Source organism: Raphanus sativus, chromosome 9, assembly GCF_000801105.2.
Source record: "Raphanus sativus cultivar WK10039 chromosome 9, ASM80110v3, whole genome shotgun sequence".
Classification (NCBI taxonomy): domain Eukaryota; kingdom Viridiplantae; phylum Streptophyta; class Magnoliopsida; order Brassicales; family Brassicaceae; genus Raphanus; species Raphanus sativus.
Genome location: NC_079519.1, coordinates 27,660,638 through 27,684,853, shown reverse-complemented (window position 1 = coordinate 27,684,853; position 24,216 = coordinate 27,660,638). Strand labels below are relative to the sequence as shown.

Below are 24,216 nucleotides of genomic sequence, written 5' to 3'. Positions count from 1 at the left end.
ATTTTATCAAATCAAGTATAATATATGTTTTAAAAATTTTAAATTAAAACATTTATGGATTTTAGATGATATATAGTTTAATTTAAATTTAATTAAAATAATTTTTTTGATTATTTTGATATTTCTATAAAATGAGGTCTCATATGTCTATATATGGTTTTATTATTATTTTGATATTTTTATAACAAAAAGTCAAATCATTGATAGCAAATTTTGAGTTATTTATAATAATAAAAATACATGATTTTTTATCAAAAATGAATTATTTAATAATTTATTGTAATATATATTTTAAAACATATTAGGTCATTTCTATCGTTTTATTTAAGTACATAATAAAGAAGATTCTCTTATGATTACTAATTAATTTTGTAATTAATTTAGTAAGGAATATAATATATATTTATGTTAACCAAATAATGAATGAGATATATTGTAATTATTTTGATAATTTAAACTTATTTCTTTCATAAATTTTAAAACTACTATAATGATGATGTCATCATCAATAAATATATACAGGTTTTTGTACTTTCTTATCATTCAAAGCATGACACACACGCTTTTAATAGCCATTGGACCAAAATCGAAATATGACTAAAATATAGAGAAGCTTTACGGATACGGCAAAGGGCACGTTGTAGTTGACCTCAAAGACCATTGGTTCGGATAACATTTTGGCAGTGCCTTCTTTTCTCACGCCACCAATAATTCATTTCTCTCTTTTTTTATCTTAAAGGGGAAAGAAAGAGATCATTTTGTATCTGCATACGCCGCCGTGTTACAATCAATTCAACTACATTGAATAACTGAAACTTTTGAGGAGACTCCGATGGGTTTCCTGGTAGATACGCAAAAGGAAGGAGGCGGATATTCATGGGGCTGCGTCAGGAGTTTGGTCCGAAGGAAACAGGTCGACTCTGCTAATGGACATTCTCATCATCAGCTCGCTAAAGCCCTTACTGTTTCTCACTTGGTTGCTATTGGTAACTTCTTCTCATTCAAATCTTTTTTTTTCTTCTTGTTGGGTGGCTTGTTTTAGAGGACCTTGTCAACTTCTGGGTTTCAAGTCTTTAGATGATCCTTTTTGGATACTCCACCAACTACTTTTTGTTTTTGTTTTGTATAAAAGGTGTTGGAGCAACGATAGGAGCGGGAGTATATATTCTTGTGGGAACAGTTGCAAGAGAGCACTCTGGACCATCTCTTGCTTTGTCCTTTCTTATTGCTGGAATCGCCGCTGCACTCTCTGCCTTTTGCTATGCTGAACTCTCTAGTCGTTGTCCCTCTGCTGGCAGCGCCTACCACTATTCTTACATTTGTGTCGGCGAAGGGTACTCTTACTACTCTCTTCTTTCTATTCTATTCTATTCTCTGCTAACTTGGATTTTCTTGTTAATTTTAAAGTGTTGCGTGGTTGATCGGTTGGGCCCTGATTCTGGAATACACCATTGGTGGCTCTGCTGTTGCCCGTGGCATTTCCCCTAATCTGGTCTCTCCCTTTTCTTACTTAAACTTTAATCCTTATGCCCATCAGATAGATAGATAACTTGAGTGTTGGTGTGTGTGTGGACTATCCATACACTCTTGGATTTTTGTTTTATAGATAATTTGAGTGTTAGTTATGGATTTAGAAAAATAAAAAGATTCAAGCAAGATTCTCTTTTTTTCTTCTTCTTTTTTACTTTCTGTTTAGCTAAAGCTTTTTGGACTTTTAAACATTATTACAGGCATTGATTTTTGGTGGTGAAGATGGTTTGCCTTCATTCTTAGCGCGACACCAGATCCCAGGCCTCGACGTTGTTGTTGATCCATGTGCTGCTGTTCTTGTTTTCATTGTAACTGGCCTTTTGTGTCTGGGAATAAAGGAGGTACATACAAGCTTTTAATTTATATTTGGTCCCACACGTCAGGATAAGTCATTTCAACTCTGGTTCATTTTTATTATATGCAGAGCACATTTGCTCAGGGGATTGTGACTGCAGCCAATGTGTGTGTCTTGTTATTTGTCATCGTAGCTGGCAGCTATCTGGGCTTCAAAACTGGTTGGGCTGGTTATGATCTCCCCACAGGGTAAGATAAAGCATATTCTCTATCACTTGAGGGAGTCATCATACTATATGATGATCATAGGTTAAAAACAAATATCATTTATCTTTTTATAGGTTATTTCCATTCGGAGTGGATGGAATGTTTGCTGGTTCTGCTACAGTCTTCTTTGCATTCATTGGGTTTGATTCACTTGCAAGTACTGCTGAGGAGGTACGTTTTTGTAATCCATGCAGGCAACTATCTGTTTTTTTTTTTTGCTTTGAAGCATCCTTTCATGCAGTTTAGACTTTTTAGAGGTATAAATAATGTTATATCTATGTGCAGGTGAAAAACCCCCAGCGGGATTTACCAATTGGAATTGGTCTAGCACTGTTTCTCTGTTGTTCTCTCTACATGATGGTCTCCATTGTAATCGTTGGCTTAGTTCCTTACTATGCCATGGATCCTGACACTCCCATATCCTCTGCGTTTGCTAGTCACGACATGCAATGGGCTGTGTAAGTACATGACCCTTTAAGATCCACTCTGTTTCGTTTAGACCACTTTAAATAAGTCTATAAGATTTTATTATTTTCTTTTTGGGAACTTTGATGTAGATACTTAATAACTTTAGGAGCTGTCATGGCTCTCTGTTCAGCTCTAATGGGTTCCCTTCTCCCTCAGGTAAAATGTCATAACATTAAATGTCAGCAAACTTAAATGTTTTTTAAACTCAATATAATTATATTTCATTTCACAGCCGCGAATTCTGATGGCAATGGCTAGGGATGGTCTGCTGCCTTCTCTTTTCTCAGATGTTAATAGACGTACTCAGGTTCCTGTTAAAGCGACTCTAGCAACTGGGTTTTGCGCTGCAACCTTGTCCTTCTTTTTGGATGTTTCACAGCTCGCAGGCATGGTAAATACTTTTATAATCCTCCTCGTCTACTGGGACTTCTTCTTCGTTATTTTAGTAATTTTGAGAGGTGGTCTGATGGTACAGGTGAGTGTTGGCACACTTTTGGCATTTACAATGGTGGCAATATCAGTGTTGATACTCAGATTTGTTCCTCCGGATGAACTACCTCTTCCGTCATCTCTTCAACAGAGAATTGATTCTGTTTCTTTCATATCTGGTGAAACAAAGTCATCAGATCATGTTGGCACTTCTAGTAACAGTACCAAACAACCGTTGATTGGCGAGAATGATGCTTCGGTTATGGAGAAGCAAGAAGAAGCTCTTGGATTCTGTAAGATAGCGTACACTTTTGTGACCACTAAAAATGTTTTGAGCACAGATTTTGACATTTGTTGATGATCTCTTTTAGGGGTTCTGAGCGAAGAAAACAGAAGGAAGGTCGCTGGATGGAGCATTATGTTCACTTGTATTGGGGCCTTCCTTCTAAGTTATTCGGCGTCAAGCCTCAACTTCCCAGGGTTAGTTCTCTCACTCGCCAGTCTCTATTTAATTTAGAGCATTGAATTTCCTCAAAAAGCTTTTTTCTTCAGAATAGCCTTTCGATGTTACAAAAAAAAAGCTTGTTTTTTTATCATCATCTTAAAAATGGGTTTACAGGTTTATTAGATATCCACTGTGTGGTGTTGGTGGAACTCTCCTCCTTGCTGGTTTGATTGCTCTGAGTTCTATAGATCAGGATGATGCCAGACACACTTTTGGACATTCTGGAGGTAAATGAATTACTATCATAATTTGATTTTGGTAAACAATCAATTTCTTAAGCCTTATAATATAAATATCATGTGTGTTGTGTGAAAAATTTTTTTGAAAGGTTTTATATGCCCGTTAGTACCACTCCTGCCAATCATATGCATCCTCATCAACATGTACCTTTTGGTTAACCTTGGGTGAGCATGCTCCTCCTTCATTTCCCATTTTTGTTGTTCCTCTAAAAGGACGATTATAGATGGAATCTCTCTGACTGGCTAACTTGACAGATCTGCTACATGGGCTCGAGTGTCTGTGTGGCTGGTGATTGGAGTGCTGGTGTATGTTTTCTACGGAAGAAAACACAGCTCTCTGGCTAATGCAGTTTACGTAACTACAGCTCATGCGGAGGAGATATATCGTGAACATGGAGCTTCTTTGGCATAGTCTGTCAACTCTTTTGTAACAAAAGCTGTACTGTTATTTTGATTTGGATGAAACAAGACTGGCGTAATCACCTCTCAAACACTTTGTAAATAACATTATATATATGTATAATTCATCATAAATTCATAATAGGAATGTTAGGGTTGGTTATCTATTTCTCCATGAAAACTACTCTCTCTGTTTCATAATAAGTGTCACTCTGAGCTCATTTTCTTGTTATACAAAGAATGTCACTTTACAATTCCAATGTAAATTATACTAAATTTCAGCTGAAAATTAATTGCAAACTGCATTGATTTTATAAATAATTTTATTTATCTAAAATACTATTGGTTAAAGAGGTATAATTAATTACAACTTATATATTTTTCAACAACTTTCTCAATCTGTGTGAAAAATGTCACAACGACACTCTTTAAGAAACGGAGGGAGTATTATTTAGCATCAGATTTCCATCAAACTGTTAGAAACTTAACTCAGTTTGATTCTTGATGCTGCTCCTCGAACCACTCAAGATTTCCCTTAGGATGCTCATGAGAAAACCATGAAAATTATATATTATTGATATATTACCTGAAGATATTTGAAGATTTTCATTTTCTAACGCTTAGACGATTTTCATTTACCTTTTAACTTTTTTTTCTGTTTAGGTAGAAATGAGTTTTTCCTAGGTTGTGTTGTATTACCCTTAACAAATGTGTTTTGTATTGGTTTAATGAATTCTCAACACATACTTTATGGAATCGTAAAAACAGAGATCAGCAATTTTAGAAAAGCAAGAGTAGAAGAACTCAAAGATGGGTATTTATCTAGATAGATAGGAATCACATAACAATGACACATCTAGATTTTACAAAACCCTACTATTATATTTACATGAAACCACAACACATATAAGTAATATTACAGACTCCGGCTTATACACAAACGAACATCCGCCTATTCATCTAGCTAATAGTCTATGTATACCTATATTATATCTATAGTAAAGCTACATATATATAGATGTTATTACAGGGCTTGGGATTTACATATAACATCGTTGGTTAAAGAGTATTTACAGGTTTGGTAAAGTTGGGGAGTACAGGAAGCTGGAGAAACCAGCAACTCAGAAGCAGTCCATAGTCTCTGAGCTTTAACACTGCACGATCCCAGTTTAGATGTCCGAGCTTCGTTGCAGTCCGAGAAGTACTTGCCGCACACGTTCCTCAATCTGGGGCTAGTTGCCACGTAGCAAGTAGTTGCTGCTGCCTATGTATAAATAATTAATAGACCAGATCAGTTTCTGTAAGATTTATATGTGTGCGTACATAAAATAAAATGATCTACCTAATTAGGTACCTGAGGAACGGACTTCAATAGCTTGGAGGTCAAGAAAAAGACTAAATCAGTGATGAGACCTTCTCGGTCTCGTGTGAGGCGTGTTCTCACGATTCCAGGATGAACACAGTTGGCCGTTACATTAGCATCCATTTTCTATACAGAAAATAAATCAAATTATCTATTAATTTAATGAGATCAAAATATTAATTTATCAACAAAGATATGGAAAAAAATGAAGAAGGTAGTTATGTTTAATTACTTACATGTAGAATCCGGGAGAGTTCTATGGTGTGGAGAACATTGGCGAGCTTGGAGAGCGCGTACGCTCGGGTCGCGTCGTAGCTTCTACAAAACGCAAGTCAATAATTTAGTACTATTATTCTGTGGAAGCAAATTAAATAGTAAAAAGAAATTAGTGAGGAAGGACGACGGCGATTATATTTTGTCGTCGCATATCACCTTTTTAATTAATAATATAAAATTAAATCATTCGCAAAATGATGATTAAATGATTGGAATATATATATATATAGCTTTTTGAATACATATAGTTAAATTAATATACCTATTGTTTCGGGAGATATCGGCGAGATATTGCAACATATCGCCGGAGAACCAGCTGTAGACCACCGATGTAACGTTGACGATGCGGCCTTGAACGCCAGTTAGCGCCGCCGTTTCGATCAGATTCTTTAACAGCAGTTTAGTGAGCAGAAAATGGCCTGCGCGTCCAGACCAAAACCACATGTGTTAAAGTTTAGTCACCTAATCACCATTAATTAGACGGACCATATAAAATGAAAAATAAATCAATGATTAATTTTCTTAAAAAATAATAATGATTACCGAGATAATTAGTGGCGAAGGTCATCTCAACGCCGTCCTCAGAGATGGCGTGCTTGTGCGCGTATTTTCCGGCATTGTTGCTGTAATATTATACCGGACATTGATTAATTATCATATATATATATGTGTGATTCTTGGGGGTGATCAAGAAGAATGTTTGTTTACATGAGGATGTTGAGAGGGAGATGAAGAGATTCGAAATCGTCTACGAATCTACGGACGGAGGCGAGGGAGCTGAGATCGAGATGCATGACGATGATCTCCGCATCAGGAAACTCGGAGAGGATACGTGACTTTGTTTCCTCGGCGGTTTTGAGACTCCTAGCCGGAATCACAAGCCTCGCTCCACGCTTTGCCAGAACTCGCGCCGTCTCCGCTCCTATACCCGACGTCGCTCCAGTGATGATGGCGGTAAGAGATCGTAGGTCAGATTTAGCAGTGACATGTTCGGCTGTGGATCTTGATCCGAATCCGCTTCGGCCACCGGAGCCAATCAGGTGCTTAACCGTCTCAATCATTCTTTATTTCTTTCTCTCTCCGTGTAACTATTAGTTTTGGTTCTGTTTCTGTTTTGGAGAGCAGTTGAGTATTTTGAGTGTGTTGGGGGTTACTATTTATAGTGCTACGTGTTGGAGGAACATAGCAAGACCTATGTGGAGAAAGGAAACAACATTCCCCTATGTTTCTATAGTTTGGATTAAATTTCTGATCAATAAACATTTTTTTTTTCAAAATGAGTAGAAAATAAAACCAATAACGTATAAAAATAACTTATTGATTGGCACCAGAACAAATGAGAATGTGATTAAAATAAATGTCTGGTTAGCCAACTCTAATTGACTAGAGGATGATGAGTCACGGACCAAACATTATACTTTGATATTGGCCTATTGGATGTGTTTACAAACCATAATCTTCCAAATTTTTACATAGATAAACCACTGTAATGTAATATACAAAGTGGAAACCATGCATAGATAGTGCCATGTTTTTGGGTAACACTATTTATCAATACGATGTCCAACTTTCTAATGGTATTATCCTCCGAATCTTTTCTTTTCATTTCATGTATGGTCCCCTTCCTCTTTAACATACACATTTCTATAATCTCTATGAGGTGACAAAAATATGTTCAAAGTCTCTATCTCTTACCTAATCATACTCTATATATAAAAGTGCAGGTTTTATTCTAGTGGACCTAAGAATTAGTAGACAACTAGGTGTTTTGCCAGCACATGCAGGCATAAATTTCTTATAAATACTTATTAGTTTATGTCTTATTAATATAAAATCAGCATAATAAATTATTATTTATGTTTTTAAATAGTTAAATCAAACATTAAAATATTTATATATATCAAATACTTTTAATCAAAATATATACTTATTATTGTGTTAAGTTTTTTTAAAACACTCATATCTTAGAGATAGTTTAGAAAATATATTTATATTTTTATGTTGACTAATATTTAATAATAAATTGTTTTGTATCTTAATTTTTCTTTTACCTTTTTTAATAAAAATATTGTTTTCAGATAGGCACAAAAAAGAATATATATAGAAGAATTATCTTTTCTTATAGTTCTAAAATATTATTTTGTAATCAATTATTTAATATAGCATATAAACTTTATATCATTAAAATAAATTAGTGAATAGTTAGAAACTAATAATAAATTAATAACCTATCTAAAAGTCTAAAACCTAATAAAAATTTGATAAATAAGAAAAGCTAATATAACATATAAGTTTAATATTAATAAAATAAAATTTGTTTTTATTTATATAGAATATTCATCAAGACTATTATTTAAATTAATTATTTAGTGACACAGCTCAAAACAAATAATACATCAATGATAATTTAGCTTAAACTTAATAAGAATATAACAAATAAACAAAATTACCTAAAATCATGGAGAACATGACAACTAAGCAAATTTACTTCATAAATAATAGTATAGATCACGTACGTTTATAGGATTTATTATTCATTTTGAAAACGTATGAAGTATTAGTTTACCATAGTATGGTTTCCTCCTCGACCTATCTATAATTCTTTCACTATCTTTCATTTGTATATAGAAATGATCGTATAATTAAGATAAAACTTCCTCAACAATTTGTACTCTTTGTATTACAAGATGTTTAAACCTGTATTTTTTTTACAACAAGAAAACTACTAGCTTAAGAAACCGCCGGTTCGGATAGCTAAAGCGGAGGTAAAAAAATCGACATATAACATAGCTGAATGCATGAGAACTTCTCGCACTACGTGTAAGCTTGTACGCCATTGTATTTTATGTCATTGGGATATATCCAGAGCCGGGCCTGACAATTATTGGCCCGGAAGCAAAAATTTTGTTTTTGGTCCATTTATTGTTAAAAATTGTGAAAACAATGACAAATATATCTGGAGGGGTTTGAACCAGCGTCTGCAAGTGCAAAATCGGCCTCTGTTACCATTCGAGCTACAAGTTATTTCTGTCATATTTGGCCCCAAAAGAATTATTATTGTCACCGGCCATGAAACACATGCTTCATGGGCTTCTACTCAGGCCCGGCTCTGGATATATCTGATCTTGAAGTTAGGGAAGAAAATCTTACTACGGAAAAATTCATTTATGTGTATAGCAAACGCTGGTCATTCTTCAGGTTACGCACTATCTTCACCAGTTGAGAATAATCCGTCGCAAATACTACATCTGAGAACTGTAGGGTTTTCATGCACTCCATTGTCCAAATCAAACCTTCACATTCTGCATGTAAAGGTAATAGACTTCGTCAAAGATTTATTGCCCCCATCATAACATCCTCCAAATCCATTTTCTGACAGTACCAATCCTGCCCGGTAAAAATATCTTGCTCCCTCTATACCCCATCGACATAGCAAACTCTGGAAAAACCCATTGCTGCCAGCTAATGTCTGACTGAAAGTGCCCACGATGTTTCTATATCAATAGCTGTGTCTCGGTCCAAAGTGTTTCTTCAACGATGTTTGTTTTTTCTTTTTTTAATTAACTAATATATAAACTGCCCGTCAAACGGGAATTCAAAGTCTCGAATACAAGTTGATTTGAACAAAATTTTCTAAATCATACAAAACGACACTAGCTTCGTTCGCCCACCATACCGACACGTTTCACTAGAGCGCTCCGCAATCCTCAGAATACCATTAACCGTTCTTGCCCGACGATGATGATCACTAAAGGGTGAGGTTTACCTCGTTGCCTCGGATGCCGGTTCTTTTTGTGTCATCGTCTTGCGTAGCTGGTCTCTAATGAACTCTTCAAACTCGTATTCTTGACTGACCTTAAGCGCAAGAGTCAAATGGAAAAGGGGCAGCGGACTTACTAGAGACGCGAGCCACGAGAACCATCTGACTCCAGATGCACGAGCCCACGACCTGTAGCCAATAAGCAAGATGCATCCTAAAAAACTGGCTGCAATGTCGACAAAATCAAACAATCAAGGCTTCAGTTTCTGCATAGAAGAAGAAGATTAGTCTGCTCAAAAGGCCAAGAAGCCTCCAAAGCATCAGGATGACCACACTTCCACCAAGTCCCCCCGCCAGTCGAAGACGGACTGACAAACCCGAACTTCAAACCGACGCCCTGGCCTGGATTGGAGAACCCAACGCCAGTCTTCTACACACCATTAAACTCCCATCGTTGGGGAACAATGAAGAGACAGAACAGCGGAACCAAAACAAAACACAGAGCCACACGGACCCGAGCAACAAGAAGCTGATTCGCGATGAGGAGAGACAGACAGAAAGAAGTCTTAGAGGTCAAAGGATAAACTGCCATAGACGACAGCTTCTCCTACACCACAAGAACATCACACGCAGAACCCTAGAGGAAACCATGACCACACAGCTGCAGAAAAAACTAGGCACGCGCCTTCTAACTGACGGAGTCTCTGCCGAGACGACAGCAGAACCAGAACCCGAGACAAGACGCCAAGCCTTGAGTCTAGAACGCCGACAAACACCACTCCACACGACCAACGTCGCTTAGCCTAAACAAGGAAAGGCTGTATCACCAGATGAAGCATAAGGAGAGAATCCCAAACTAACCATCACGCGCCGACACCACCTCGAACGCAATCGAGATCTACAAAGTGAAAATGAGATCCGACTGTGTTCGAAACCATTAAAGCCGACTCCTTTCACACCCTAGCCCCACTCCGCCTCGTAGATTCTCCATAAGGCAAAACGACCACCAGACCTAGGACTCCGGAGCCCAGCCACCTTCCACAGAAGCAGACATATCGACGAGAGGAAGAAAAGGATGAAAAAAGCAAAGGAAAAAAGAGAGACGAAGGAAGAGGGAAGTGCCTCCGGCGTCGGAGCTAACGCACACCGGCACTGCCGCCAATGTCTCCGGACGCCGGAGCTGAGATTAGATCTGGTCTAAGTTTACTTTAGAGAGAGACGAGAGAGAATAACAGAGGAGAGATGATCTCTCTCCTTCAACGATGTTTAAACATGTAAGCTTGATGAATTCTTTGCATTTCTAAATAAAAGTCTTAAATCTCATGAGACAAAATTGATCCTTGTTTCTTTTCTTCATACGGCTACGAGAATGGATTGTGAAAATGAAAAAAAAAACTTAGCTGGTTGATAATATGTATAGTATACAGATTATGAATAGGGGTACATATTTAAAAATGCGGACTTATTTTATGTAGAATATAATTTAATGAAAAACAAAATATTTAATTTTTGTTTATATTTGTAAACCTGTTATATTTTTGTTTTTGCTGATAAATATTTTTTTTCTTAAACTTTAAAATTAAATTTTAAAAATATATTAAGTTACAATTTTTATTTTTCGTTTTAAGACTAAAATAAATTTAATATTCAGGTATATTTTTAATAATAATTAAAAATATATTTAGTTATTTAAAAATAGAAATTAAAAAATTCTCTTAGATTTTGTTCTATTAAAATAAGAAATATTTAAAACAGTGTTTCAAAAATATATATATTTAAAACTAAAGAAAATTATTTAACGACAAAACAGTATCATGTGTGATGATGTATGCTATTAAAATAGTTTAACATATAACTAATTAACAAATTAATATTAATGAAATATTTTAAAATAGGTAAAATTTGAATAACAAATCATAAAATACACATATGGATATGATTATTTATATATGATGTTTCTGTTTTTTTATTGAAAAAAAAAATTAAAGATATGATGTTTCTGTTTTAATAAAGATAGTACATGTTGCCGTTTATACGTTTCATGTGTAGCAAAAACTTAGAGTTTTATAACACACCATTTATACATGGAATATAAATTAGAGCTTTTGAAGTTATTTCCTTCTTCAAAATCTCACCATACAACAATTACTACTTGTGTCACTGATGTGCAAACACAATATATAGTTGTTCATGTTATGAATGCTAAAAGTTAACGAAGGAAAATAACAAGACTTGATGATCATTTCTTAAATTTCAGAAATAAAATCTGTATTTGATCTTAACACATCACAATTCCTCAAACACATAATTGATTGATATGTTGATAATATTCTTAAATTACACCTTTAAGTAAATTGTCACGTATTTATTTTTGCTAGTGATGAAGTGGTTTATGCAAATTAAAGATACGGTGGGGATTTGGAGAATGACACATAGAGTAAGCTAATTGATCTCTTTGTTCTTGGAGGATCCAATCCATCAATGGATGAGAAGGAGATCTTCAAGCTTGATTTTGAAAATCATCAAAAAGTAATCTAACCCAAAGCCAACTACTACCCACTAACAATTCCACTAAACTTTATTTATAAAGTTACAATTATTTTATAATAGTTTCCAATTCAAAAAATACATGTGTCTTATTTGCAGGTCTAGAATGATCCATCTAATTCGTATTAATTAAACAACTGCCTCATAGATATAAACTCAATATGAAGATTAACTTCAGGGATTTTCAAGTAACATCATGTCAGACTATTACTTTGCGGGGAAATGGAATTCAAAAGTCTCAGAATATTTGCATTTCCTCTACAGAAAAAGTTTCAAAAGGAAGTTAGGTAATGGAATGCATATTAAAATGTATTAATTTGAAAGATTTTTCGACACACCCCAAAGAGAGATTGTTATTGTTTCAGTATATTTTGTTTTGGATATCGCTTTGAGTCTAAAAGTAATGATTTTTGTTTGTGAATCTATCATAAATTTTTCAATGATTAGACTTTTCATGAATATGGATCTAAATTCATTTTAAAAAAATTACAACATAAACAAGATGGTCCAACCTCTAAGAATCAATTATTAATCAACAATTTGTAGGATATGAATATAAGAAAAGGAAATGGTAGAAGGGACGTCGAGATAAACTTAATTAGATGAAATGGTGGTAATAATATATAAAATTCCTCCACCTTGGGAGGCCTTGTCTGTTTCTAAGGATGCCGCACTATATTAGCATTTAAAAGGATCGTTGGGTGAAAGACGTTGAATACACAATAAACTTTTTGATTAAATGGAATTATGAAAAGAGACTCCTCCACCTTTGGAATCTGAATGACATTGAAAAAGTTAGAATATTTGCTTTATGTGTTAAAACGGGTTAGGTTGTGATATTGGATTACCAAATTAATTGCCGAGATAGAGAGTTGGTCATAGCCTCTTTCTATATGGCATGCCATTATTGCTATCAATACTTTTATGCTGTTAGCAACCAATCACATACTAATTAGTTTTAATGGTAGCCTTTTAGAGAACAATACATATAATCGAGCTTTGAAAAGTCCATTGTCCATACAGTCTGAGATTTTAGTGAGTGGCTAGCTGATTCTGTCTTTTGTAGACAGTTTGAAACTCCTTTCTAAGAATCTAATGACAAACAAATATTTGGAACTTGGTATTTTTTTTGGTCAAAGAACTTTGTATACCTAATATTCAATCCGAAGGATTTGTTTTTTTTTTTGTAATTTCCTGTAGTTTGAACAAAAATATAGGAAAACATGATTCTTTTCTTAACAGCCGACCTCATTTTGTTCAAGCTTCACTGTCTAAAGATACATCTTTGTTTCCTCTAATAGCTTAACTCGAGAACAGATCAAATATCTCGTTCTCGAGGTATGTTTCAAAATATTTCATTTAACTAATAGTTTAATACTCTCTCCGTTTTTTATTATAAATCGTTTTAAAACTATGCACATGGATTAAAAAAATCATTAATTTTTTAGATTTTCTAGACAAAAATATCATTAATTGTTTATCTAATCACAATTCAACTAATACAAAAATAGGAGATATTTTATCATTGGTTATACTGTATTAAGTGTAAACAAATTTTACATAAAAAACCGGAAATGACTTATAATTTGGAACAAATGAACTTCTCTAAAACGACTTGTATTAAGAAACGGAGGGAGTATAATTATAATTTATTTATTTCTTCATCAATTCAGTGTCTATATCTCGTTGATCCCAAAATTCTGGAACAATACAAAAAAAGGATGAATAGATTGAATTATTGGAAAGCCAAAATGCACAGAAAACAAGAAGCAAACCCAAATGATGATGGAGAAGCTGAGACAGCGTTCAGAGATTTTTTTTTGTCAATTTCTATGTCTTTTACTTATTTTTAATTAAGTTTTTTTTTTTGAAAAATGGTTTAAACTACTTTTCATGTTTAGTTTAACTATATTTACATTCACTTCTAAAAAGATAAATAGATATTTATAATCTTAAGATTAACTAATATATACTTAGAGTTCATAATTAAAAAATGAATTCTAGAAGGTGGAGTTTAAGATTTTAATAAATATATGAATACATTCTTTTATTTTATTTTTAAGTTTCTAAAATAGTTTCAAAAAAACTTCTGAATTTCAAAAGAAAAACTGAAAAATAATTTCAAAAAAAATTAAAAAAATGAATTTATAAACATTCGAATTTGAAAATATATAACTCGAAAACTATGTTTTTTATTATTTATTTGATTAATTATTTATATATCTGTAAATCAAAGTTATAAAAATCTTTTACCTCTTTAATGAAGAAAATATCTGTAAAAATGTATTTTTAATAAAAGTAAACATGAATAATAGTACTAACAATATGGTGAACTTAAAATTTCACTTTAATTTTTCATGTATAACATTTTATAATATTTCTTTAGCTATAACAATTTGAAACTTCTGATCGTGTGTCGTCTTAACACAAGATAGTATCTCGCTTTTCCATATAATAATGTTATGCGTTAATCACACTAAAGTAAAATAAGTGTGCACGAGTTTCATTGATCAAGTACATCCACGAGGTTCATGAGATATGGATTGAAATGAAACGTATCCATGTAACATTCCTAGTCAGATTCAACGAAAACTCAAAACAGCTTATAAAAAACAAATTGTTAAAGTATTTTTTATGATTGATTAATTAATTAATAGATGGTTGCAAGTGAACATCAGATTTTCTATAATAAAGCTCATTGTGTTTTAGTTGGCCCTTAAATCAATGAAAGCCCATATAAAAAACTGAATTTTCTATAAATTACGAACAATAAGATCATGATTAATCTCAATCTCTTATCTAGAGTTCTTAGCTTCAACTAAGAGACGGTTCTTAATTTTTCTTAGATTTTAACTAAGAAAAGCTAAGAACCGTCTTTTAAATAAAAGATATAAGAGTCGTTTTTAACCGAAAAATATAAAAAAAGTCAAATCATGAATTAAAAACCTCAACTAAGAAACCGAAGTTAATCATGGCCTAAGAGATGAATCTCTTAAAGAGAGAAAAATGACTCTATATCACAATATTTTTGATTGTAGTTAATACATACATAATGAACTAGAACTTAACTAATCAAATAGAAAACTGAACTTATTTTTAAACATCACAAAGACATCAGTTTATTTGAAAATAAACATTACAATACAAGTGAACAATTGCATCTTTTCATTCTATCTTTTCAATGCATGTTTTCAATAAAGATTTGTGTTGTTACAAACAAGGATTATTTATATTTCTCTTTAGTTTAAACTAGGTAATGAACCCACGCGATATCGCGTGGGAACTCATTTTTTATTTATGTCAAAAAGTAGAAAATATGTATTTAATACATATTTCTGTCAAAATTTATATTCTATACATATTTCACGCGATATGTATTTAAATAAGTAGAAAATTTATATTCTATATAAAAAATAATTTTATTTTCAAATAAATATTTATGTCAAAAAGTAGAAAATATGTATTTAAATAAATACATCATTTTACAACTTATATTCTATATAAAAAATTAATTTTATTTTCAAATAAATATTTATGTCAAAACATAAAACATATGTATTTTTATTTATTTATAGATAATATTAGAAATGTATATTTTATAGTTTCAAATTACAACTAAAATACAAATACATCATTACCAATAAAATTATACATATTTTATTAATTTAGGTAAGTTACTCTAAAATTTAAATTATATCACTTTATAATAAATAAAAAATCTCTTTTTAAGCATTATTTTTTAAAAAATCAAAATGTATTGTTTATTATATCATCAATGAAGAAGTACGAACGTCTCGTAACCTAATTTAATTTAGTTATTATTACAAATAATTAGATATGTGTAATATGCAAAAATAAAAATAGACATATTTGTATAAAATTTAAATAATAACTAATACACAACTCTTAAAACAAATAATAAAAAGACACATTTGTTTTTTGACAGCAACAAAAACAGACTCATATAATGAAAAGACATAACTTTTAATAAGAAATAAAATTTCTATAAAATACACAACTTTCAACATTATTTGGGGTTTTTCATGTAAAACATTTATGAGATGCAATTCTCATGTCTAAAACTTAACAGATTCAAATTTTCATATTCATACACTGATTTTTAGATATAAAACAATTAAAAATATTTATGAAATATTAATAAATAAATATAAGAATAATAAAAACGAAAATACATAAATGTTTGTATAAAAAATTAAGAGATGCAATTTTCCATATATGAATAGTCACATCTTTTTAATTTAAAAGTGGTTATTTTGAAATGATAATTATATGAATAGTCGCAATTTTTCAATTTAAATAGTCGCATCATTTCAATTTAAAGATAGTTATTTTGAGATGATACATATATGAATAGTCACAATTTTTCATCTAAATAATTACATCTTTTCAATTTAAATACTAATACACAACTCTTAAATCAAATAATGAAAAGACACATCTTAATATATAATAAAAAGATACAACTTTAACAAAAAAAAAATTCTATAAAAACACATAACTTTTCAACATTGTTTGGGATTTGACAGACATATTTGTATAAAATTTAAATACTAACTAATACACAACTCTTGAAACAAATAATAAACATATTTTAGTATATAATAAAAAGAAAACTTTTAATAAGAAATAAAATTTCTATAAAATACACAAATTTTCAACATTATTTGGGATTTTTCATGTAAAACATTTATGAGATGCAATTTTCATGTATAAAACTTAAGAGATTGAAATTTTCATATTAATACACTGATTTTTAGATATAAAACAATTACAAATATTTATGAAATATTAATAAATAGATATAGAATAATAAAAACGAAAATACATAAATATTTGTATAAATAATTAAGAGATGCAACTTTCCATATATATGAATAGTCACATCTTTTTATTTTAAAGGTGGTTATTTTAAAATGGTAATTATATGAACAGTCGCAACTTTTCAATTTAAATTTTTTTTGTAACCGGCTTTAAACTTTTCAATTTAAATAGTGGCATCATTTAAATAATTACATTTTTTCAATTTAAATACTAATTAATACACAACTCTTAAATCAAATAATGAAATGACACATTTTAATATATAACGAAAAGATACAATTTTTAACAAAACAAAAAAATATAAAAAGACGTAACTTTCAACATTGTTTGGTAGAACCTGAATAATTGTAAAATGTGATTTACGTAACTTTTCAAATTTATTCAATCAACACTGAAAATGTGATTCTATTAAATTGTAAAAAAATCCTGAGTAGTTTGTTGACTTTTACGGTTGATAAAGTTGTACATCGTTAAATTTCTTTTAGATGCTCAATTTTATCAAAACAACTGATACATATGGTATTGGAACTCTTATTGTCAATCGTCAGTTTATATAGGAAGATGAAGAGTTACGATGGTTCGGTGGTATCCAATATTTTTTGCTAATCTCATTTTCTTAATCGTACCTTCACCCTTTTCTTTTTTAAACTAACACCTGTTCATATTTTGTTGGTCATTAATTCTATAATAATTATGATTTATAAATAAACATTGTAAACTGTACACTGTAACGAGTGTTTCTTTTTTCCACTGTACCGAGTGTTTCGCATTGTAAACTCCAAAATTAGCGGTCAAAACTCGTATAACATTTTGTAAACTGGAGTGCCTATAAAAATAATACGTACGGTATAGATTAAATTATTATGCATGTATGTTGCGGCCTTTTTAAGACCTTTTTAAAAATAGAATTCATTTATTCCAGATTTTTTTTCAAGAGTTAAGCATAAGTTTTTTATTTGAAGAAATTTTTAAAAACACGTTTTGAAATTTTGGCAATCCCTTTCTACAATGCCCAAATTCTTTATTCAAGCCGATGAGGGGAAGATATCTTGTTGATTCAAGTCAAGACTCTTATTTTTTCTATCAAATATAAATTGAATACAAATTTAAATCGCGTGGTATATATAAAAACATCGTAAATTTTTAAAATAATAAAAATTTTTATCTAGATAATAAATAAAATAAATAATATATATAGTGAAAAAAAAATATTTGATAAATATCTTAATTATTTATCTACATCATTCTTTCCATGTTTGAGAAAATTAGTTCTTGAATCCTTCCATCGACAATATCCATGAAATAAGAAAATATAATTCTTTTGCACCATAAATTTAATCTTCAAATCTACTGTAACAAAACACATCATAAAGAACTGAAATTTTGTCTTCTTTATGATAAAGAGACGGAAACTCTGATACTCCATGCTCCTTAATTACGAATACATATTTTTCAATGGGGTTGGAGTGGCTACAAACGTGGACATCTTCTCTTGATATCGTGCTTTGATTCTGATTCACGGTCACATCTCTTGATAATTGGTAGTTGATGAAGTTTATGTTGCTTTGAGAAGGCATAGACTTAAGCTATTTATAGATTTTCAAAATTTTGTTTGAAAAGTCATATCTTTTTAATTTAAAGGCTGTTTTTTTTTTGAAATAATAGTTATATTATGAAGAGTCATAACTTTTCAATATGGAAAGACACAACTTTTAATTGTTGAAAATTCATAACCTTTTAACTTGAATGAAGTTCACAACCTTTGGAATGAATTGATATTGCTATTAAAAGTCACAACTTTTCAATATAAAAAGACACAATTTTTAATTGTTGAAAACACATAACTTTTCAAGTATAATGGAATTCACAACCTTTGGAATTAATCAGGATTCCTATTATTAATAAATAAAACTATTTAATAAAAAGTCACAATTCTTAACACATGCATTCATTCACTAAATTCAATTATAGCCAACATACTTTATATTTCAATGTTCTTACAGTTTAAGATAATGATTTGTAAGTTTTAACCTCGGATTATAAAATATTTTAAATCAGAAGAACATCAAAGAGGAGGTTAGTGATATAAAGGAGAGAGAACTTGTGGAGTTTCTCCTTGACTATATAAGAACCGGAGCCAATCAAGCTCATGAGCCAAGGAAAGGAAGACCTCGATCCAACTTAATTATTCATAATATGATGAGTGTATCAACGTTACAACTTTAATACATACAGTAGTATCAAGTATGATGTAATACAGTAATAGGCCTGCACCTAAAAGAAAGAAATACATATGCATGCGTACGGTTCGTTTCCGTTTTAAGTTTTATTACCGTAGATGTTAAAGTGTCAGATGTCTTGGGCTTGGACCATTTTGTAGGTTAAACTTGTATGGGTTTTATTAGGTCGAGCCCATTAGGGGATTATGGAATGTTAGTTTTATCTTTTTTTGTTTTCTGTTTTTTCTTATGTAACAAAAAAAAACAAAAATATTTTATAAGAAAGCCTTTAAAAAAAAAGATAAATTCTGTAAAACTAAAATTTTTAAAAATACTATATAAACTCGCATATTGTAATTATGCATTGACCATCAAAAGTGTTAGCCACTGATTTATCAAAATGACATCATTTTGATAAATGATGTAAAGTTAAAAATTGGTTACTTGGTTTCTAAATTTTAAAATGTATTTTAATTTTTAGTAATACTAAATAATAATTAATTTAAATTAATAAAACAATGATTTTAAAGTTAAATTTAGAACATATATAATTATAGATTTATTTGATTTAACTAAGACAATAAAAATTTGATAACATTTATTTGATTAAACTAAAACTTATATATAATTAAATGTTTACACAATTTATACAAGAAATTAATTTGGTCTAACAATTAATATGATGCTACTTGTGCACTAGTGCAAGAGTACGATGCTCCTAAATAATTAATTTTAATTTTACAGAATTTATCAAAATATTGATTTGATAAATTAGTGGATGACTAATAATTTTGATGATAAATATATGAATACAATTTCAGAGATCATGTAATAGTTATAAAATTTTAATTTTACAAAATATAATCAAAATGACACCATTTTCTAAATTAACATCCCTTCTTATTAATCAAGAAGCATTTTTAAAGAGTAACCTTAAATGTGTAAGTTATTTACATGAGTGCCATGCTGACGTGTCAGCACCATATTTACTCTCAGCCCATATATAAAATCACCCTTGATTCACTAGAGAAATTACAAAGAAATGCCATTGTGGTACCACTCGAATTTTCTCATATACATTATAGTTCAAAATGAATAATTGGACGATTTCGTGTAAAAAGAAAAGTCAAAGATATGTCCGATTTCATCATTTCATGTTTAAGGAAAGTCAAAGATCATTACTATTTCTCTTAATTATATTTCCCATTAACTCATTCCATGATTTCCTTTTCTATCAAAATATAATGTCATATATAAGGTTACCATAGATCATTGCCATATAATTTATTACGCAATTATGTAATATAATGTAAAATCTAATATTTGTTTTTTTTTTCAATGCAAGATGTATTAGAAGCCATTTTATTAAAAGTAAACTAAACATTTTTTATAATGTATCAGAAGCCATATAATGTATCAGAAGCCATTTTATTATAACCGTAAATAATAGAACAAAAATTGTAAATTTTAAACTAATTTAGTATGTTATTTAATATAACCGTAATTTATGCCAAATCCTCCACAGAAATGGTTATCATTTTATAATGTATTACGCAATTATGTAGTATAATGTAAAATCTAATATTTTTTTTTTCAATGCAAGATGTATCAGAAGCCATTTTATCCTCCTATATATTAAAAGAGAAGTACATTTGACACATGGCGCTCATACAGAGCTTCTCACGAAAAATCTAGCGATTCTATTGGTCGAATTTTTGTATTTTTCTTTTTGATTTATTTTTGTAATCGAGCTACTAATTGGAAAGTCACATTAATTGTTAATCGCACTAATTATTTCTTGCGCTAGAATCTTAATAAATGTCGATCATTAATCATAACTTGCAGAACAATTTTAATAAATGTCGACTAATCATTAAATGTCTTAATGGCATAATACGTTTTATATTTAATTAGGAAACTTATTATTATTAACATACCTTATTTATACTGATTACTTGCGCAAGTCTCGCATCATATAATATGCATAATCGTTTTTAACACTACAAATTTAATATGTTTCCTTTAATCAAACGTAATTTAATTTACATACCTTAGTATAACCAATTACTTTCACAAATCTAGCAAGTAATATTCTTGGCGTCATTAATGCTTTTCACCATCAGTTTATATATATAGAGTTCAATGTCGAGTTCAAGCAACACAACCATTCTTTAGTCTCACGCATCTATTATTTAAGCTTTTTTATGTTTGATCGTTCTAATTTAAATTATATTTTGTGATCCTGAGCAGGTTTATGATCCAAGGGATGATAATCAATACTTAGCTCACAGACGAACATCATTACTGGTAATTTATTCGAGACTTTTCTTCTCCAATTATTTTGTTCTCTTGCTCTCCACATTGTCTCTCTATCAATCTTTGAGACGAAAAGGTTTTTTTTTGTCACCAAAAAGACCACAAAACTTCCTCCATCCATTCATGATGCATCTCATCGGGTTTGTTCTATCAACTATACAATTTTGTTTTTGTTTCGGGATTGTATACATCTTCAAATCTTTTTGTTATAATCAATGTCATTAAATTTGGTGAAACTGATCTTGCAGAGCTGGAGCCTTGGATTTGAGTCTAAGTTTTGGGGTTGAATCTATATGTATTTTATGATATATTTTTTCTTTGTTTTCTTATATGCAGAATTACAATAAACACCATCATTGACGTTTCGTCACAATTCATTGTTGGAACCTCATGAATGTAATTTCTTTTTTGTTGATTTTTTGTAGTTTATTTTTTGATTTATTGGTTCTATTGGTTGATATTTTTGTTGATTTTTTGTAATAACCTCATCAATCAACTTCATGAATGTAATAACCTCATCAACCAAGCGATTCTATTGACTGATTTTTTGTAATTTCTTTTTTGATTTATTTTTCTAATAAAGCTACTAATCAGAAAGTTACATTAATTGTTAATCTCATTAATCATAACTTGCACAAGAATCTTAATAAATGTCGACATTTAAATTAATTTCTAATCTCATTAATCATAACTTGCGCAAGACTATTACTAAATGTCGACCATTTGTTAAATGTATTAATGGCATAATATGTGTAATATTATAACTTTCTCCCAAAAACATTTTTATTATGTTTATATTATTAATAAGAACTTGATAATATTAATTAAATTCACTCATTCACTATACATATATATATATATATATATAGTATAAAAAATGAGTCAAATGAAGGCAAAACAATCAAATATATAATTATAAAAATACCAATCATTTTCCAATGAAAATGTAATATCATATATGTGTTATTACTTTTAGAAATTATTATATTTATATTTTAAGCATAATTCTCTTAATCTTATTAGTTGATTTTTTTTTATCATCGACTTAGTATAAAAAGAAAATTAACAAATGTATTAATTAGTTTTATTATTACAAATACGGTATCAAAGTTTTTATGAGAATACAAATATAATAATTACCTTATTATGTATTACTTGCTCATGAATATTAATTAATTGTCTGAATCAAAGAAACGTGATAAGTTTCCTTATTACAAATACGGTAAACCATACACTCTTAATATCATATTAATTACATTGCTTATTGCACAAGTTAATATGAGAACATATTAGGTAGTTTGTTTTTATTAACTTACCTTCCTAATATTAATTACTTGCGCAAGTTAAAATCATCTCATATGTATATCAATTTATGACAATAAAAATATAAAATCTTTCCTTAAAAGATATCAATATTTATTATATGAATATTATCTTGGCGTCATTAATATGAGAACATTCACTTTGTATCTATGGCCCTTCAAACGTTTAGTAAAAAGATGAGGCTGAGTGTGGAAATTAATTTTAATTTAACTTCAAATTTCTAGAGAAAATAAATGTTTATAGCTCTTTGAATTATTTTAGAATTTAAACTGGATCAACATAGAAAACTGATCTTTATATATTAAAATTTAAAGTTTTAAATTTGATCATAGAAAATAGTGATATCATTGTTAAGAGACATTGATGATCCTAGGCTCGATGAACTCTTAGTAGAAATAAATGAGGCTCAGAGTGAAAATTAATTTTAATTTAATATCATATTTTTTATACAAAATTAATTTTTACAGCTCCTTGAATGATCTCAGATTTTGATATGGGTGACGGAGAAAGTGATCTTTATATAAGAAAATTCAAAGCTTAAAATTTGATAAGAGAAAATAGTGTTATAATTATGAAAGATGTCTATGATCCGAGGCTCAATGGACTCTTATAAAAAAACTGCAAACATGATGCTACCATCCTCATGCGAGAGAGACATTGAAAAACAAATTTAGTTTTCAGATCTCTTAAACTAATTGAGCATAGTTTTGAGTATATACACGATAAAGGAAAAAATATTTCTCTGATGATTTTGTGGCATTTTTAAAGCATCATATTTATATATTTTTCTCTAAATTTGTTTTTTTTCTAAAATATGTCAACATTTTTGACTTGGGGGGGGAGGGGGGGAGGGAGAGTGGGAGAGAAATTAGATATTAGAGAGAGAGAGAGAGAGAGAGAGAGAGAGAGAGAGAGAGAGAGAGAGAGAGATTTAGTGTTTTGGGTATACCAAAGATTTACAGTTTAGTGTTTAGAATTTACCCAAGGATTTAGGGTATATCCAAGAATTTAGGGTTTAGTGTTTGGATTTTTACCCAAGGGTTTAAGCTTTGTCCAAATATTTAGGGTATAGTGTTTAGTGTTTATGATTTACTCTTTTGTGACGGTTTTAAAATTGTTAAAAAATTCATCTTTTGACAGCTACTAATATTTTCATTTATTTAAAAACTTAACACAAATTATTATTATTTTATTTATTATCTTTTAGAAAAATTGTACATTAATTGGCAAACTATGATTAGTTGGTAATTCACCCAAGAAAAATTCATGATAAAATATTAAACTAGAAAACATTCTCATATAAATCAAAATTGTCGTAGTCAAAAGATAATCGGTGAATTAAAAGAATGTTTACATTTTATATTTTTCAAAAAAGGTTTACGATGAGGGAGAGAGAGAGAGAGAGAGAGAGAGAGAGAGAGAGAGAGAGAGAGAGAGAG

At 30.3% G+C, this 24,216-nt stretch overlaps 2 protein-coding genes across 2 annotated transcripts; one reads left to right on the top strand and one right to left on the bottom strand.

The window, feature by feature from the left end:
* The first annotated feature begins 675 nt into the window (after positions 1–675).
* Positions 676–4,298, top strand: LOC108828621 (cationic amino acid transporter 2, vacuolar). The gene is made up of 14 exons (XM_018602366.2): positions 676–986; positions 1,133–1,334; positions 1,408–1,492; positions 1,731–1,871; positions 1,955–2,073; positions 2,166–2,262; positions 2,377–2,549; positions 2,649–2,715; positions 2,792–2,950; positions 3,035–3,281; positions 3,360–3,468; positions 3,608–3,720; positions 3,822–3,897; positions 3,988–4,298. The coding sequence occupies exons 1-14, from the start codon at positions 833–835 to the stop codon at positions 4,142–4,144; spliced, it is 1,899 nt and encodes a 632-aa protein (XP_018457868.1). The 5' UTR covers positions 676–832; the 3' UTR covers positions 4,145–4,298.
* Positions 4,299–4,923: 625 nt separating this feature from the next.
* On the bottom strand, positions 4,924–6,959 carry LOC108825902 (short-chain dehydrogenase TIC 32 B, chloroplastic-like). The gene is made up of 6 exons (XM_018599260.2): positions 6,479–6,959; positions 6,314–6,393; positions 6,033–6,189; positions 5,731–5,812; positions 5,486–5,620; positions 4,924–5,395 (listed from the first exon to the last, which is right to left on the bottom strand). Exons 1-6 carry the CDS (start codon positions 6,829–6,831, stop codon positions 5,156–5,158), a joined length of 1,047 nt encoding a protein of 348 aa, XP_018454762.1. The 5' UTR covers positions 6,832–6,959; the 3' UTR covers positions 4,924–5,155.
* Between the last annotated feature and the right edge of the window lie 17,257 nt (positions 6,960–24,216).

Coding starts and splice junctions, on each gene's coding strand:
- LOC108828621 (XM_018602366.2), top strand. CDS start 833: ATGGGTTTCCTGGTAGATACGCAAAAGGAAGGAGGCGGATATTCATGG. Junction 2,951..3,034: donor TTTCACAGCTCGCAGGCATG/GTAAATACTTTT, acceptor CTGATGGTACAG/GTGAGTGTTGGCACACTTTT. Junction 3,898..3,987: donor TACCTTTTGGTTAACCTTGG/GTGAGCATGCTC, acceptor CTAACTTGACAG/ATCTGCTACATGGGCTCGAG.
- LOC108825902 (XM_018599260.2), bottom strand. CDS start 6,831: ATGATTGAGACGGTTAAGCACCTGATTGGCTCCGGTGGCCGAAGCGGA. Junction 6,394..6,478: donor CTCCCTCTCAACATCCTCAT/GTAAACAAACAT, acceptor ATAATATTACAG/CAACAATGCCGGAAAATACG. Junction 5,813..6,032: donor GATATCTCCCGAAACAATAG/GTATATTAATTT, acceptor TGCGTTTTGTAG/AAGCTACGACGCGACCCGAG.